The sequence below is a fragment of the Piliocolobus tephrosceles genome, chromosome 6, assembly GCF_002776525.5.
Source record: "Piliocolobus tephrosceles isolate RC106 chromosome 6, ASM277652v3, whole genome shotgun sequence".
Classification (NCBI taxonomy): Eukaryota; Metazoa; Chordata; class Mammalia; order Primates; family Cercopithecidae; genus Piliocolobus; species Piliocolobus tephrosceles.
The window spans coordinates 56,878,040-56,894,188 of record NC_045439.1 but is presented as its reverse complement, the minus strand read 5'-3'; the positions used below and the strand labels follow the sequence as shown (position 1 = coordinate 56,894,188).

Sequence of the window (16,149 nt, the reverse complement as noted above, 5' to 3'; positions counted from 1 at the left end):
AAATGTCACACAGAGGCACAAACTTATTTTGTGATAGGGTAAAACTCCAATTGAGAAATACATATTAAAATGCTTTTTAAAAATAAAAAACTTTCTAAGTAATGAAAATCGTGTTTTTAAAGTATGTAATTATAAAGTACATGCTATTTTTTATGGCCCAAATAAAAATTGCCAACTTCATTTTAGTGCCTTTGATATATGGCAGACTTATGTCATGAAATGTTTAAAAACATTTCCACTCATGACTTTTTTCACAAGTTCTGTCACTCCTGGGGAAAATACTGACATATGATCAATGAGCATGCAAACAATAATAAACAGTAAAAACTTTCATCATAAAACCAATGAGTATTACAGAGTAAAACATTCATTGACAAGGAAGCAAATTAAATGGCATAAAAGTTTACAAGTCCTGTGAGAACTAGCTATTTACATAAAAATAGATCCAAAAGCAGTAATATCAACACCCACCACCCAGAATCTTACATGGCAAAGAATTATGGCATATCTAACACTGTTATCACCTCACACAAATACCTTCCTGATTGGGAAAGAATCGGGGAAGTATAATTCACTTAATGCAGCAAAGGGAATAATGAACAGAAATTTTAAAAGCGATTACAAGTTTTAAATATTCAGGAAACAATAAAAGATTTATGATGGTCTGAACCTGCACTGTGCAATATGAGAGCAACCAGCCATATGTTGTTATTTACATTAAAATTTGAAATAAAATCTAAAAAACGAAAATGTAGCACTAATCATGTTTCAGGTGCTTAACAGCCATATGTGTTTAATCACTACTGTATTTAAGAGCACAGATACAGAACATTTCTGTCTTTTTTTTAGATGGAGTCTTGCTCTTGTCGCCCAGGCTGGAGAGCAATGGCATGATCTTGGCTCACTGCAATGTCCGCCTTCTAGGTTCAAGTGATTCTCCTGCCTCAGCCTCCCAAGTAGTTGGGATTGCAGGTGCCCGCCACCACACCCAGCTAATTTTAGTATTTTTAGTAGAGATGGGGTTTTTCCATGTTGGCCAGGCTGGTCTCGAGCTCCTGACCTTGTAATCCACCCACCTTGGCCTCCCAAAGTGCTGGGATTACAGGCGTAGAACATTTTTATCTTTATAGAAATTTCTGTTAGACAGTGCTGGTCTAGACAACCCTAAGTACAGAATGAATTTTAATAATCATAAGTATCGCAAACTGATTTATGAAAAAAGCAGACTTACCTACAGATTCAATGCGAAAATCAAAACTTAACTCAGAGGCCAGTTTCTTACTTGATTTTAATTTTCCTTGTAGATTTACAATTTTTACAAATTCTTAAAAAAAAAATAAACAAGTCAAGACTGGACATGCAAATCTGCTAAAATAAATGCAACTTGATATATGTGGATTTTACATGGATATCAAATAATATTCTTAATAACGTTCAACTATTTATCTTGAGTCAAGTATGCCAAATGGCAAAAAATACTGTAAGAGTGCCTCCATTGGGAAATGGCAATTCTGCTATTATTTTCTTTTCTTTTTTTACAGTATATATTGAATATTAACACTCATTTTTAAAAATGTACACTTCTTTAAAAATGGCTACCTTGGTGCTCAAATATTTAGCCATAAGAGGTGTTTTTTTTTCCTTTATAAATTACACATAAGTAACACTTTTAGTAAAACAAAGTGAAAATCTTGAATTACGCTTTAATAGAATAAAAAAATTACTTTATCAAGTACTATATGCACATTAAAATTAAAAATAGTACTTACTGTCTAAACACACTAAAACGGTATCTCTCTCCAACTGTGTTACATGAATGGAATCTAACTGCTGGCTGCCTTAGGGAGTAAAAAACAAGGTTACAATTATACTTTTAAAACCTAGAGCCTAGAAAACAAACAAATTCTGACTTTTGCTGTGACTTAAAACTGATCTTTGAAATTTAACACAATTTATATTTTGTGATGTTATCTTTCAAAAAATGCATGTAAATCAATTTAAGACGACAGATATGTCCTAAGCATGGCTAACTCAGCTGAAACAAACGTCAGTATTACCTTTAATTAATACCTCAGCTAGGTCTAGAAAGGTGAGTTACAAAAATAAAATGAAGCAAAGGTAAAATATGAGGAGGAAAAGTAAGATGGATGCTACATACAATGGCTAGGTTTTGCTCTGCACTTTATATAGCCAATGGGAGATAGAAACAAGATCAGCTGGGTGAATCACAGCAAACCTAAATTAAAAATAAGCCAGTGATTCACAAGGGCACAGGATTAATGAATCTGTAATAACAGAGAAATTTTCCTGGTATAGGTATGTGTTTATAGGTGGGTGGGAGGTCTTTTACATAGAGGACACTGAGTAACATGATGAATAATATTGTCAAGAACATCTTTGCAGGATGCAACTCTCATCATTTTGCTGATATTTTATGGGCTGCTTCTAACATCTGCTGATAGATGTAATAACATTAAAAAAACATTTCTGATAAAACTGCATTTTAAGCACTCAGATTGTTTGAATGGTCTAGCTGAATCTAAGAAAATATTTTAGATTATTTAGAGCAGTCCTTCTTAACTATACCTCTTTGGGAAGCCTATGCATTGTCTCCCTTGGAAACTGTACATTCAAACATAAACACAGAATTTCATATAATATTTTGGGGTCTTTGTGGACCTTCTAAAGCTTATACATGGTGAAGAATCCAGATCTACAGAATCGATAAACTGTCCCTCATTTAACACTTCAAAAATAGTTTTTCTTAGCTACTCTATGTTCAGGCATTCATTCAACAAATATTTACTAAGTGCTGACTATAAGCTAAGCACCATCCTTAGAGACGAGGATATAGCAATGATAAATCAGACTGAGCCTAAAAGAGTCTTGAATAGGCATTTATTTTAATGTTAAAACTTGCCAGTTCAAGGCATAGCCTCTTTGTTCAACAATGAACACAGCTGGGAGTTGGATTAACAAATCACTTGTAAAAATGGGGAAACCTAATGAGGACAAAGTGCTGGACTAGAAAGGTTGCCTCACCTCTGCCTGAAGGTGACCTCAATGATTACCCTCAGGCAGAGTTCTGTCCCTCCCTCAGGAAGTAATTTGGGTCTTTAAAGAGCCTTGATCCCAGGCAGACAGTAGTTGGGGGTCTGCTTTAATTTTAGCCAAGACAATGTTAAAAGTAGGTAGAATAGTACGCCTCACGCATTAAAAAACAAAGCAAACAAAACTCTCAAAAAAACCCCCCAAACTCAAACATACCCCAAAACTCGAAAAGAGGACTCACTGAACTCCTGCCTTGAACAACGTAACCTTCTAATATATCATTCAGAAGAAAGTGGTCACAAATATATATTACATAGTTGTATTAAATGACCTGCTTTATACCATGCTAATGAGCAATAAAAAGAATTTGGGCTGTCAGCCAAAACTTGTCCTTAAATAAATTGACCCATAACCTTTCCTTTGAGCGATAAGAACAGGGAAATATTTCTTTTTCTTTTTTTTGAGATGGAGTTTCGCTCTTGTTGCCCAGGCTGGAGTGCAATGGTGCGATCTCGGCTCACTGCAACCTCTGCCTTCCAGGTTCATGCGATTCTCCTGCCTCAGCCTCCCGAGTAACTGGGATTACAGACATGCTCCACCACGCCCGGCTAACTCTGTATTTTTAGTAGAAATGGGGTTTCTCCATGTTGGTCAGGCTGGTCTCGAACTACTGACCTCAGGTGATCCACCCACTTTGGCCTCCCAAAGTGCTGGCATTATAGGTGTGAGCCACTGTGCCCGACCTGCAGAAATATTTCTATTTGGGCAGTTTACAGCTCATGATAATAAAGCAATACATTTGTACCTTTCTGTTAGCTATAACAACAGGGCATATATCCAACTCAACCTAAAGCATTGATCAACAGACTTAAAAGGCAGAGTGCAGGTGGAGGTAGAAGGGTACAGAATGTGACCTGGTCCATAAAGAATATGTTTATAGAACAGTGCATGCTGGAGCTGGCTTGTACTGAGTTAAATTTTCAGGAATTTGGTGAGCCAAATGACATCAGGTTGGTTGTTCAAAATTGGCCATGGGTGGAGTATTTGTACCACAAAAATAGGCAACTCTAATAAATGGTTGCACCTCAAGAGCCTGTTGATAGACATTTACCAGGATATCACTGGTTCTTACTGATTCTTATTTTGAAAGTGAATTTAGTGTAGGTTCTATATTATAATGAGTTCTTGTAACTTAGCTTATAAATTATCAAAAGCCAAAGGTTATTTAATAAGAAGCATTAAGCATCAAACTTATAATACATGTAACAGACTTCTTCAAAAGGCGGTAAAGAATACAACAGTGGTGAGTAATGAAATAGCCATAACTAAAGCTTGCTTGGCACTGTAAAAATGGCCTAATAAACCTGGATTATAAATGACCAAATACACCAGCACAACAAACAGGAAACCAGCAAAATGGAGACCCCTCCCCACCCACTTCACATATTACGCAGATTTAAAAAATGATTTATTGAATGATTTGTTCTAATTTTAAAGTCTAGGAATAAACTTCCCATTTTTTTTCAGATCTTTCACTGAGATATGTCTCATTTAAATGGAAAGGCTGAGAAGCAACACCTAAGAAGCTTCTATTCAAGTCTGAAAGCCACATTCACTGATTCTAAGAAGTGAGGGAGGAAGACAGGATAAAACAGGATAAGTGACGCTCTTTGCTTGAGAAGTTGATAAAATTTTAAGAACTGCTTAGAAAGTGTATTTACTTAGCAAGTCCAAAGATTCACTGGTAACAACTAAGACTTTTCACTGTCAGAAATCATTAAAAATTTCCTTTGTCTAAATAATTTGTATCAAACTACCTCTGGCAAATAGAGATCATAAATATATGTACACGATTCTATGGGCTTACTTGGGAAACGGTTTTGAATATTTAAAAGAGCCCACACTGGTGTTTTGCTTCTTTTATACGCAAAAGTATCAATATTCTAACATAAGGTAAAAAATACTTACCTGCACCAATTTCTGTAAACCATGAAGATGCAGAGTTCAAATTGATTGTCTCAAACTGAACTACCTGATTCAATTCAGTGCCTTTGCTAATCGCTACACAGACCATAGGGTATTCCTGTTCTGGTATCACCAGCATTTCAAAAACATTCAAAGGACTTGGCAAAGGAAAATCAAAGTGCTGCAAAAAAATAAACAATAGAGCCATAATTCAGAAACAATCTCCCCATTCATACCATTGTTGAATAAACTCAACAGAAAGACTCCCATCTTCTTCATTTATCTAGCTCTAAAAAGGATTACCTCTAAGATGATAAGAAGGATAAATGTTCTATAAAAATGTGTCTTAGAGAATTGGCCATATTAATCTTTATGACTGATGGTTCTGGAAGTTATTAACATCAGTTAAACATTAAATCCTAAGAACACAAAAAGCTCTAAATCAAATAAACAACTACAAATAACTATAAATGTTCTGACCCTAGATAGTAGTATTGGGATCTTTTAATTTTAGCTTCAGTTATACACTAGTGTTTTCTAAAGGAGAAAAATGTGAACAAAATAATATATACCTTTATCAACATGAATTTCTGCATTGGCTCATACCACTGAAGTAAAACAATTCCAGACTGTAAAGCTCCACAGAGGTATTTATGTCCTGTGTAAGGGTTTCTGACTGGAAAGAAATAAACAAAAAACCCAGACACACTCAAAATACTGAATACTTTTACTGTATCTGTTAACTAGGATGACAAGAGTGGGCGGAAAATAAAAAAAGATTGTGTCTTTTCTTTTGGCTTCATTGCCTTTTCCGTTTTACTTTCTTATCTAGATTTTAAATTATATACGTTTACTTCCAAACAACTTTCATATACTAGGTTCTTAAACATAAGAACTTTTTACAAGCACAATAACAACCTAATATGCAACCTAAAAAGCTGTTTTTTCCCCTTCCTCGCTCCTTACCGTCCTCCTTCTTTCTTTTTCTTTTTAAAGAGACAGGGTCTTGCTCTGTCACCCAGGCTAGAATGCAGTGGCACAATAACGGCTAACTGCAGCCTCATCCTCCCAGGCTCAACCAATCCTCCTACATCAGCTTCCTGAGTAGCAGAGACTATAGGTGTATGCGACCATGCCCAGCTAATTTTTCAATTTTTTTTTAAGAGGTGGGGTCTTACTCTGTTGCCCAGGCTGGTCTTGAACTCCTGGGCTCAACCAATCTTCCCATCTTGGCCTCCCCAAAAAGCTGTTTCTTAGTAAATTCAAATTGAATTTACTAAGAAAATTTACAAGAATGAGTTCTGACAAGGTCTAGGAGGCAACTGAAAAGCACCTCGTTTTGGTATAGTAGGGTACAGATGTCTACTCCAGATGAAAATAATTTATGTTGTATGTATTAATTCATCTTGATATAATGTCCTTGGCTCAAATCTATAAAAATTCATATTGCTCTTTCCTTCTCCCAAATTTGATTTCCATTAATAATTATAATCATTGATTATAAGAATAGTTATTTGTATTAAACTCTAAAGTATTATTTATGAGTTTATATCTTAGATTAAAAGCTTCTAGGCCTTTTGTGCATCACAGATTTGGGGAATCTGGTAATAGATACTGACATGATTCTCCCCAGAAAAACAATCATACAATGTGCTTATATTTATAGCACATCTGTGGTTAAACGTTTTTGTTTTACAGTATGGACTATGCTGTGAAACTATTATGTGGCACAAAGATCAATGTGCAAGTTCATTGATCAAACAAAAGAATAAGTAGGAAGTTAGGAGCTCAAGATCTGAAGTCATTGAACCTGAATCTGATTCCTACGTTCTGTTACTTACTAGTGACATAATTAGTATTATGGAATTGTTTAATGGTTAAATGAGGTAATTATGTAGTAAAGAATTTAACTTCACACAAAAAGAGGTCTGGTCTCTGTCCTGCTTCTGGGAGGTAACTGCTAAGCCTTTGGAACGTCATGCTTGATAGGACTGTCTTTGGGGGACTCTGGTCACTGGATAATATAACAATAATGATTTCGCGTGGGGACTGGCCACACTGGATAATCTTAATATGAGGGCTGGTCATGCCAGAAATACCAAAAATGTGATTCTGGGTGAGGGCTTTGGGTCATGCAACATCAGATGACCTCTAGTGGGGCTGCATACTGAGATCAGCAAGGTGGTCAGTCAATCATGCCTTTGTGATGAAGCCCCAGTAAAAACTCTGGACACTGAGGTTCGAATAAGCTTGTGGTTGGCAATGGTTGTGTGTACTGTCACATACCAATGCTGGAAAAGTAATGCTACCCATTAACCACAGGGAGAGGACAATAGAAGCTCCATGTTTGGTACTTCTCCTGGACTCTGCCCTATGTACTTCTTCCCTGGCTGATTTTAATCTGTATTCTTTCCCTGTTCTAAATTGTAATCGTAACTATAACTGCTTCCAGTTCTGTGATACCTTCTAGTGAATTTTTTTATTCTGGGGGTAGTTTTGGGAATCCCCCAATTTGCAATTGGTATCATAAGTGAGGGTGTTTTTGTGTGAACTGTTCCTTCTAACAGCATAGTTGGCTCAACTCCTGTAAACATGTTCATAAACCATGGGTAGTGACTGGTAGATGGCAAATACTAAATAAATGAAAGTTAGAATACTAGCAAAGAAACAGTCTTAGGAACTATGGTTACAAAACTCTAGGAACACTATGCTCTGAGAAAACACTAAGGTTTTTATCTCTAAGCGTTTCTATGCCATGTCTGTCTATATTCTTGTACTTCAGTGGCAGCTTAACTTCTTACTAAACACAAACTTTAAAAACCCACCCTCCTTCCTATTTGTTTCCATCAGATGCTTCAGATAATTTTAAAGATCTTAAAAGTTCTAACCATTCAGTTTGAGAAATACCATTTACTCACCAATGCAACATTTGTGGCAGCCTTTTGTATCAGGAATCTTTGTTGTTAAAGCGAATTTTCTGAAAACGTAAGACAATATAAATGTACTCTATAGTAGTGGTTACAATACAGTGATTTGTAAATCAGTTGCATCAGAATCAGACAGAAAGGAGCTTAAAAAACTGTCTTGGATCCTAACTCCACACTATCTGATCTTATAGGACTGAGGAAGGGCCTGATAGTCTGTATTATGAAACTTCCACAGTTGATTCTCATGGTCAAGTTCAGAAAACATTCAGCTTTTCCAGATATAATACACTTTAGTGTAAACTACCTTTGAAAATTAAGACAAAGTTTTTTACTGGGCAAGAAATACTGGCTATTTTAGAAATAAACACTAATTCCCCATAGAATCAAAATGATGTTTTATACCTTGGTAGTATGCGGTCTGGAAACCTGTGAGTTTGAATATGGGCAGCTAATCCTGGTTTTTTGGCATGTTCAAACAAAGCTATAAGATTGTGAGAATAGAGCTGAAAGGTTTTTCCTATAAAAGAAAAACATGTTACCTTTTTAAGGATCATTTACAGCAAAGAAATACAATTTTCAAGAAAAAGAAAACATAATTACCTTCTAAAATGAGGAGTCCAGTAATGTTCAAAAAGCCAAGCAAAATAGAAAAACACATACAAAAAAACCCTCAGTTAATACTATTTTGAAAGACAATAGATAAAATGTTTTTTAAATTAATAGATAATTTTAATTCATAATATATAGGTACTAATAGGTGATCTGGGCAGACTAAATCTTAATGATGCCGGCACATAAAAAGAGAAACTGTTGTACAAAATCTTATGTTATGGATTGAGTTACAATGATGTACATGTGATTATTTTAATACAATATGGAAAATTCTATAAAGCTATATTATCATTATTTCTCTGGGACAGACCTATTTATCAAGAACTTAGCAAATTACCCTGGATTAAAAATCGTTGTGAATGAAGTCTTAAATATAACAGATTGAAATACTTAAAAAAGTAAAACCAACCAATATTATAAGCCATGATATAAGGATAACAGGGCTACAATTCCATATAATAAAAAATATGGCTGTATTAAGTAAGAGGGATGGATATGGTAAATATCTTCTGATTTCTCATTATATATGGTATAACAATACAAAACAATATTTACCTTTTTATTATTAGAATACATATATACACACACATATACACAGTTTTATCCTCAACAAAATTATCTGTATTTTCTCAGAACAGAAATATTCTGCCTAAACATTAAACACCTTTCCTTTCTCCATTTCCCTAATCTACATAGTTTGCTACCCAGCTAGCCAGGCAGCTAAACACACATGTACATGCCTCCTATACAGCACTGCTACCTAAGATGTACCCTGTGTAATTTTTAAGCTTATTTCCAAAGACAAGTATGAGTAGGGATAAAAGCAGTAAGAGAGTTAGAGAAAAGTAAGTTTATATGTATACAATTCATAACTGTTAACTCAAACAGAATTGGCTTTATTTTCATAATAGTAATATAAAATATTAACATATTAATATTTTACCAAACAAAAGTAAAAAAGATTTGGGGGAAGCATAATTAAAAGATATTAAATATTCTTTTGAGGACCCCAACTTTTTAGAAGCCATTTAACACACAACTAAATAATATGCTCTCCATAAACAGTGTCATTATCTCAAATATATAGACACTTAAAAAATCTCTACTAGAGAGAAATAATAATTAACTATCTTGTACTCTACTACCAAAATGAAAGCAATCAGCAAACTTCTTGGTAGTCATTTAAATCTAAAATATAAGAAAATATTCTTTTCATAGGTAAGAATGAAAAAAAAAAAAAAGCCTAAAACACCACCTACCTACCCATTCACCCCTAATAATAACCAAGAAAGAACAAAATTAGGTTACTCTAGAATCTTGTTCAGAAAACCTTAAAGAATCAGTCCAAGACAGTTAACAGGTATCCAGAACAACATGAATTTCACCAGCAAACACCTGTGTAAGACTATACAGTTTACTAAGCACTCTGGATATTATCTCATTTAACTCTCACAACCTCATGAGGCTGTACTGTTACCCCATCATCCTCATTTTATAATTAAGATAAATGAGGCTGAGAGAGAGTGACTTGCTCAAGATCGCAGAGAAAGAAAATAGTGTGATCCTCTGCTTCTTTCCTGTTAATTTCTAAAGGAGGCCAGGAGTGGTGATAGTGATGGTGGAGGAGGCTGAGTGGAAGGGAACAGCCTCTAGTGATAAGCACTGTGATATCCTTCAGGTATTCAGATGCTGGGTGGGTTTGGAAAGTGCAGCCCTAAGTGAAGACAGGATCCCTTCCCAAAGTTTCTTCCCATTCTAGGTGGGTAACAAATATCCATAAGTCCCAGAGTTACTATATTAGATTATAGTCATCCAGAATTACAAATAACATTTAAAAATGGTGTATATTAAAATTACATTTCTCTGCTTATCTATGGTTTATTTTTCATCATCACATACATACCTGATAATGACATTAAAGTATTATTGATAACATACAGCCAAGTACACTTCCGTGGAAATAACTAAGAAAAAGAAGATAATTAAGATTCTCTCGTTGTGATTATTTTAATTTCTTAAAGCTCCAAATTCCAACATTCTGAAATTGTATAACAATAACTATTTTCTAACTTTCAGGTAATTACTAAACCCTTAGGGAAAAAAATCTTTCAACATGAACATGTAAAGAGTACAATTTTATCCCTTTAAATATTTAAGTCATAAAAATTAAAATTGGGACCTACACAGATTGAATTAAAATTAATACACTTCTTTATTCAATTTGCTTAATTTCTTGAGTTAAAATGCCTAATCACCTGTTCCATCGTTGCTTCATGTAGCTCATTGAGATTCAGTGTGTAAATGCCATCTTCAGTTCCAAAAATAATGTACTGATCTAAAAGAGTTGAGATGAATTACCAGAATTTACTATCATCTTCTGAAATCATTCACTAAAATAATGACTTTGCATTTTAATGGCATTAAGAATTAGCCACCTATCCATCCAAAATAAAATTATTTTCTTAAATTTGTGTCACCTTCTTTACCTCTTTCCCCAGTTCCTTTCTTATTTTTTAAAAACAGATATATTCTATGTTAGACTAACTCACTCTGACTTTATCTTACTATATATAACCCTGCCTTTCAATATAATTTTTGTATTTAAAGATTTTTAAATTATAGTTACACATTTTTGCAAGACACCTCAAATATTTTGACCAAGGAAACAAAAAATTAAATAAATTATAAATCACAACACACCAGAAACAATGAGCACACCTAGTATCCAGATCTTGGTTTCTAAATATTACTTTCCACTAAAAAGAACCAGGGCTTCTTAGAGAAAGACTGCTTCCAATTCTGGGGCAATAAAATTAGATGCTGAGCCTAGAAATCTTGCTGTGGCAGAAAGTAAAGAAGTGCTAAAAAATGATGAGGACATTTCAAACAAAAGAACACAGGCATTCCCACTGCTCAAAAATTCTGGGACAATTTACGTGTGAAAATAAATAATAGAGATAGATCATATCTCACAGAATAAAATAAGAATTCATAAGTTTAAACTGATACAAACAAATGAATAAGTAGGAAAGAAGAGAAACTGTCAATGGATATCAATGGATTGTCAATGGATGCTAAACTGAGTGAGTGAAAGTCTGATGAGCAAGAGGATGTTTATAAACAAAATCTCAGTGCATCTCCATATTAATTACCTATAAATCAGAAAGGAAAAAACAGTAACCTGAGAATGGAGAAGGCTAGTGAACACTGCCTTAACCAAGAGATCAATATTAATATCACTAGTATTTGCACAAGCTGGTATCATGTATCTCCTGATATGATGTACTGAGAAGATGCACAGTAACATTTCTGTGTTATTCCCATAAAAAATGCATAACCTGATTCAAGCATGAGGACTCATTATACAAACCCCAATTAAGGGACATTCTACAAAATAAGTGGCCTCAAAAATGTTGAGATCAGAAGTTGAGGAACTGTTTTACCCTAAAAGAGACTAAACAGCTATGGAAGCTAAATGCAACATATGATCTTGAACTGGATGTTAGACTGGAAAAATACAAATGGGATTGAGACTATAAAAAATATTATTGGGACAATTAATAAAATCCAACTATGGACTTTGGATTAGAAAGTAGTAGTATATCAATGATAAATATCCTGATATTTATAATTGTACTGCAGTTATATGATTCTTGATCCTAGGAAGTACACATTGAAGTACAAAGAGTAGAGGAGAGGAACATATTTCCAACTTATTCTCAAGTATTAAAAAAAAAGTATATATAGATAGAAAGTGGCAAAACAAATGGGGCAAAATTTGATGATTTTTGCCTGATGACTGAATATACAGGAGTTTCTTATGCTATTTTTATAGTTTTTCTATATGTTTGAAATCATATCAATTAAAAGGTTATGAACAACAACAAATTCCTTAATAAAAATATTTTTTTCAGGCTATGCACAGGCTCACGCCTGTAATCCCAGCACTTTTTGGGGGGCCAAGGCAGGAGGATTGCTTGAGCCCAGCCTGGGCAACATAATGAGACCTTGTCTCTACAAAAATAAATAAATAAATAAATAAATAAATAAATAAATAAATAAATAAAATAAAAAATCAGTTGGGAGAGGTTGTATACACCTATGGTCGCAGCTATTTGGGAGGCTGAGGCAGGAGCATTGCTCAAGCCCAGGAGTTTGAGCTGCAGTGAACTATGACGGCACCGCTGCTCTCCAGCCTGGACAACAGAACAAGACTCTGTCTCTAATAAAATTTTTTTTTTTTTTTTTTTTTTTTACTATTATGTTTAAGTAGAAACACACATTTCCTGAAATCTTCTACTGCCTAATAGCTAATTGCCAGACACTGGGGTAGGCTTGTTCCTTCCTTACAACAAAGTAAATATTGGGAGTGATTTGTGTTTCAAAGGATCACACTGAAAAGCAGAGGTGTTAGGTTTGTTTTTGAAGTCACATGGTAATGACAGAGTGGGAATCCAAACCCAGATCTATTTGATTCCAAATTTTTGCCTCTAAAAATGTTTCCTTACTTCAGAAACATAGTCTAAAGTTTCAAAGTTATTTTAATATCATTGCAGACTTACAGAAAAGTTGTAATAGTACAAATAATTCCTAAATACCTGGAACACAAATTCCACAAATGTTGAACATTTACTACTTCTGTTTGATCCTTCTCTCTCCTTATGTAAATGTTTGTTTTCTGAGCTGTTTAAGATAACTTATGAGCATGATGCCTCTTTACTTTGAAATATTTGTGTACATTAAGAAAAAAAGTCATATAACCACAAGACATCAATACTTAAACAATAAACAATGTTATCTAATCTATAATCCTTACTAATTGAGATTATAAATTGTCCCAATAATGTCCTTTTATAGTAAAAGAAAATTCTAAATTAAGGATGCAATCAGTTGTGATTTCTCTTTAGTCCTTTAAGAATAGTTCCTATACACTCCTAAATTTTAATGCCTTTAAACCAAAACCCTATCAACCTATTTAGGTTGCTGCAGGTTCCTATACCATTAGGTCTCTAAAGTCGTATTTTTAAAATAAACAACTTTGAGTCACTGATCATAAAGATCTTTCCCATAATTAATATTTTATTGGAGATGTATATAAAATTCAAACATTTTACCTTTTGTATCAGGATGTATCCAGGATGTTGCACAATTAATTTTCAAAGGACAGCCATCAAAAACTTTTGAAAAGCATGCTCCCATCTTATTTATAAAGAAAGAAATGTTGACTTATTTGATTAGAAAATTTCATATATTCTTGGAAAATAGCTAACATCACTGAAATACTAAATTTACTCTTATTTGCCTATGCTTGTTGTTTCATTCCAAAACAAAATTAATATTTTGACATCATTAAACCCCTACTACCAAGAGAGTCTCATATTCTTTCCTTTTGTAATCTACTATTTTATGGCAAAAATATTAAATTTACCAAAAGATCTACATACATGAATGATATAGTCTAGGAATTTTAAGTTAATACTATTTTTTAGGACTGACAATTATTAATGTGACACAATGGATAATTTTATTCAGTAACATTATAGTGATTACAATTGCAGTATAACTCTTTAATAGTCATAAGGGACAAAAAGGTTGATATTTATATTATACATCAGACCTTCACTGAATAAAAAAGGACAATGTATAAAGCATCCCATTCACATGATTGGTTTCCATCCTATTCATGGGATCAATGGGGTTCCCATTCACAGATAAGTTCCACTGACTGGCCAGGAAGAAAGCATTAATATAAGCTTCCCTGCTTCCTTTTCATTGTATATAGTCCAATGTGAAAATCACTTTAGAGGTAGAAAGATATTTAATCCACATCAAGAAAAGGACACAGTACTATTAATATCATCACATTAAAATTAAATAGGCCTGGGCCAGGCGCGGTGGCTCAAGCCTGTAATCCCAGCACTTTGGGAGGCCGAGACGGGCGGATCACGAGGTCAGGAGATTGAGACCATCCTGGCTAACATGGTGAAACCCCGTCTCTACTAAAAAATAAAAAAATAAAAAAAAAAACTAGCTGGGTGAGGTGGCGGACGCCTATAGTCCCAGCTACTCGGGAGGCTGAGGCAGGAGAATGGCGTGAATCCGGGAGACGGAGCTTGCAGTGAGCTGAGATCCGGCCACTGCACTCCAGCCCGGGCGACAGAGCAAGACTCCATCTCAAAAAATAAAAATAAAAAAATAAATAAATAAATAAATAAAATAAAATAAAATTAAATAGGCCTTTGTAGGCTAATCTGATGACTCAACTGCCAGTATTCACAAAAAGTGAAATACTGCCAATTCGAATTCATGCACTCAAATTAGAATGCATGATATGATTTATGAGATATCCAAATGCATCCAATATCTTTGTATTTTATGATATCTTAACTTTCAAAGGCTCAAGTATATTGATAGCCAATATATTGCTGCTTCTAAAGAGAGAAAAAATGGCAAACAGTTCACATCAAAATATTCCTTACCAGAACTTTTGGGGTGGGTGGAAGGCCATTGATGGCTGGTTTCTATGGGAAAAATAAAATTTAATAGTGTAAGACTTCCTAAGTCTTAGAGAAACACTTGAGACATTTAGAACTTCGGCTACTTGAATTACTGAATTAAACAGACCATGACCCTTGCATGATAAATATAGTATTATTTACAACTAATTGCTAAATGCCTGTTATACCTACAGGGAAGTCTCGTTTGTCCTTTTTTCGTGGTAACTGTGGTGCTTGTGCTGATCCTTCTGTATTTTCACTCATCAGTTTTGAAATACCATCACCATTTCCTAAAGAGAATCATGTTAAAAGTTGAATGACCACACAAATAAGTACTTTCTTTGAAAAATTATTTCCCCTTTCTCCCACTATTTGTCTCCCACTTGGATGATCCTTTACTGGAGAATATTCTGTACTCTCAGGTTAAGTTAATTTATCTTTGGTGCCTTTCTCTAGATTCTATAGAGGCAGCACTGCATCTTTAGCAGTGGTCTTCATCCATGTTTTTCCGTATCACGAAGAAAAAAAATCTGACTACTGGCACTGATAAGCAAGGCTTTTCATAATTGAACTTCAATTCACCTTTTGAGTTGTATCTTCCAGTATATATCCTTTAAAACTATTATAACAGACTGCATAATTCAGATTTCCCAGCTTTAGTGCATTTGATTTACCTACTGAAGGCTCATCAAGCCCTTTAACATCCTGCAGGAAGGACCAGGTGCGGTCACTCATGCCTGTAATCCCAGCACTTTGGGAGGCCAGGGCAGGCGGATCACTTGAGCTCAGGGGTTCGAGATCGGCCTGGGCAACATGGTGAAACCCCGTCTCTATAGAAAAAAAAAATTCCTGCAAGAGCTTACTTTCTTTATTCCCTATCTTTATCTCCCTCAGAAACCTCTGGTCTTCTGTTACATCCAGGTAATTATTTCAGAAGACACTTATATAGGCTGTCTTTCCTAATGTTATGTTTCTGTGGGTATACCTTCGGCTACAGACCCTGAAGTTCTGGAGGGCAGAAACATGCATTCACCCTTCTAGATCCTATAATAAACATTTAGTAAGGATTCAAATTAGAACTGAAGTGAACTGAATCT

At 34.5% G+C, this 16,149-nt stretch overlaps 1 protein-coding gene across 7 annotated transcripts in view; it reads right to left on the bottom strand.

Annotated features, from left to right (window-relative positions):
* Positions 1–16,149, bottom strand: part of MAP4K5 (mitogen-activated protein kinase kinase kinase kinase 5) — a 106,786-nt gene that overhangs the window by 8,912 nt on the left and 81,725 nt on the right. For 5 of the 7 annotated variants that reach the window (XM_023222594.2, XM_023222593.3, XM_023222598.2 and 2 more), the window contains 12 exons: positions 15,245–15,342; positions 15,035–15,076; positions 13,670–13,754; positions 10,811–10,890; positions 10,459–10,519; positions 8,544–8,546; positions 8,346–8,460; positions 7,935–7,993; positions 5,589–5,692; positions 5,020–5,197; positions 1,770–1,838; positions 1,232–1,324 (listed from right to left, as the gene is read on the bottom strand). In XM_023222594.2, coding sequence (XP_023078362.1) covers positions 1,232–1,324; positions 1,770–1,838; positions 5,020–5,197; positions 5,589–5,692; positions 7,935–7,993; positions 8,346–8,460; positions 8,544–8,546; positions 10,459–10,519; positions 10,811–10,890; positions 13,670–13,754; positions 15,035–15,076; positions 15,245–15,342 — 987 coding nt within the window. Of the gene's footprint in view, positions 1–1,231; positions 1,325–1,769; positions 1,839–5,019; positions 5,198–5,588; positions 5,693–7,934; positions 7,994–8,345; positions 8,461–8,543; positions 8,547–10,458; positions 10,520–10,810; positions 10,891–13,669; positions 13,755–15,034; positions 15,077–15,244; positions 15,343–16,149 lie in introns of those variants that run through there. The other 2 variants (XR_002733738.3, XM_023222595.2) reach the window with 2 other exon arrangements.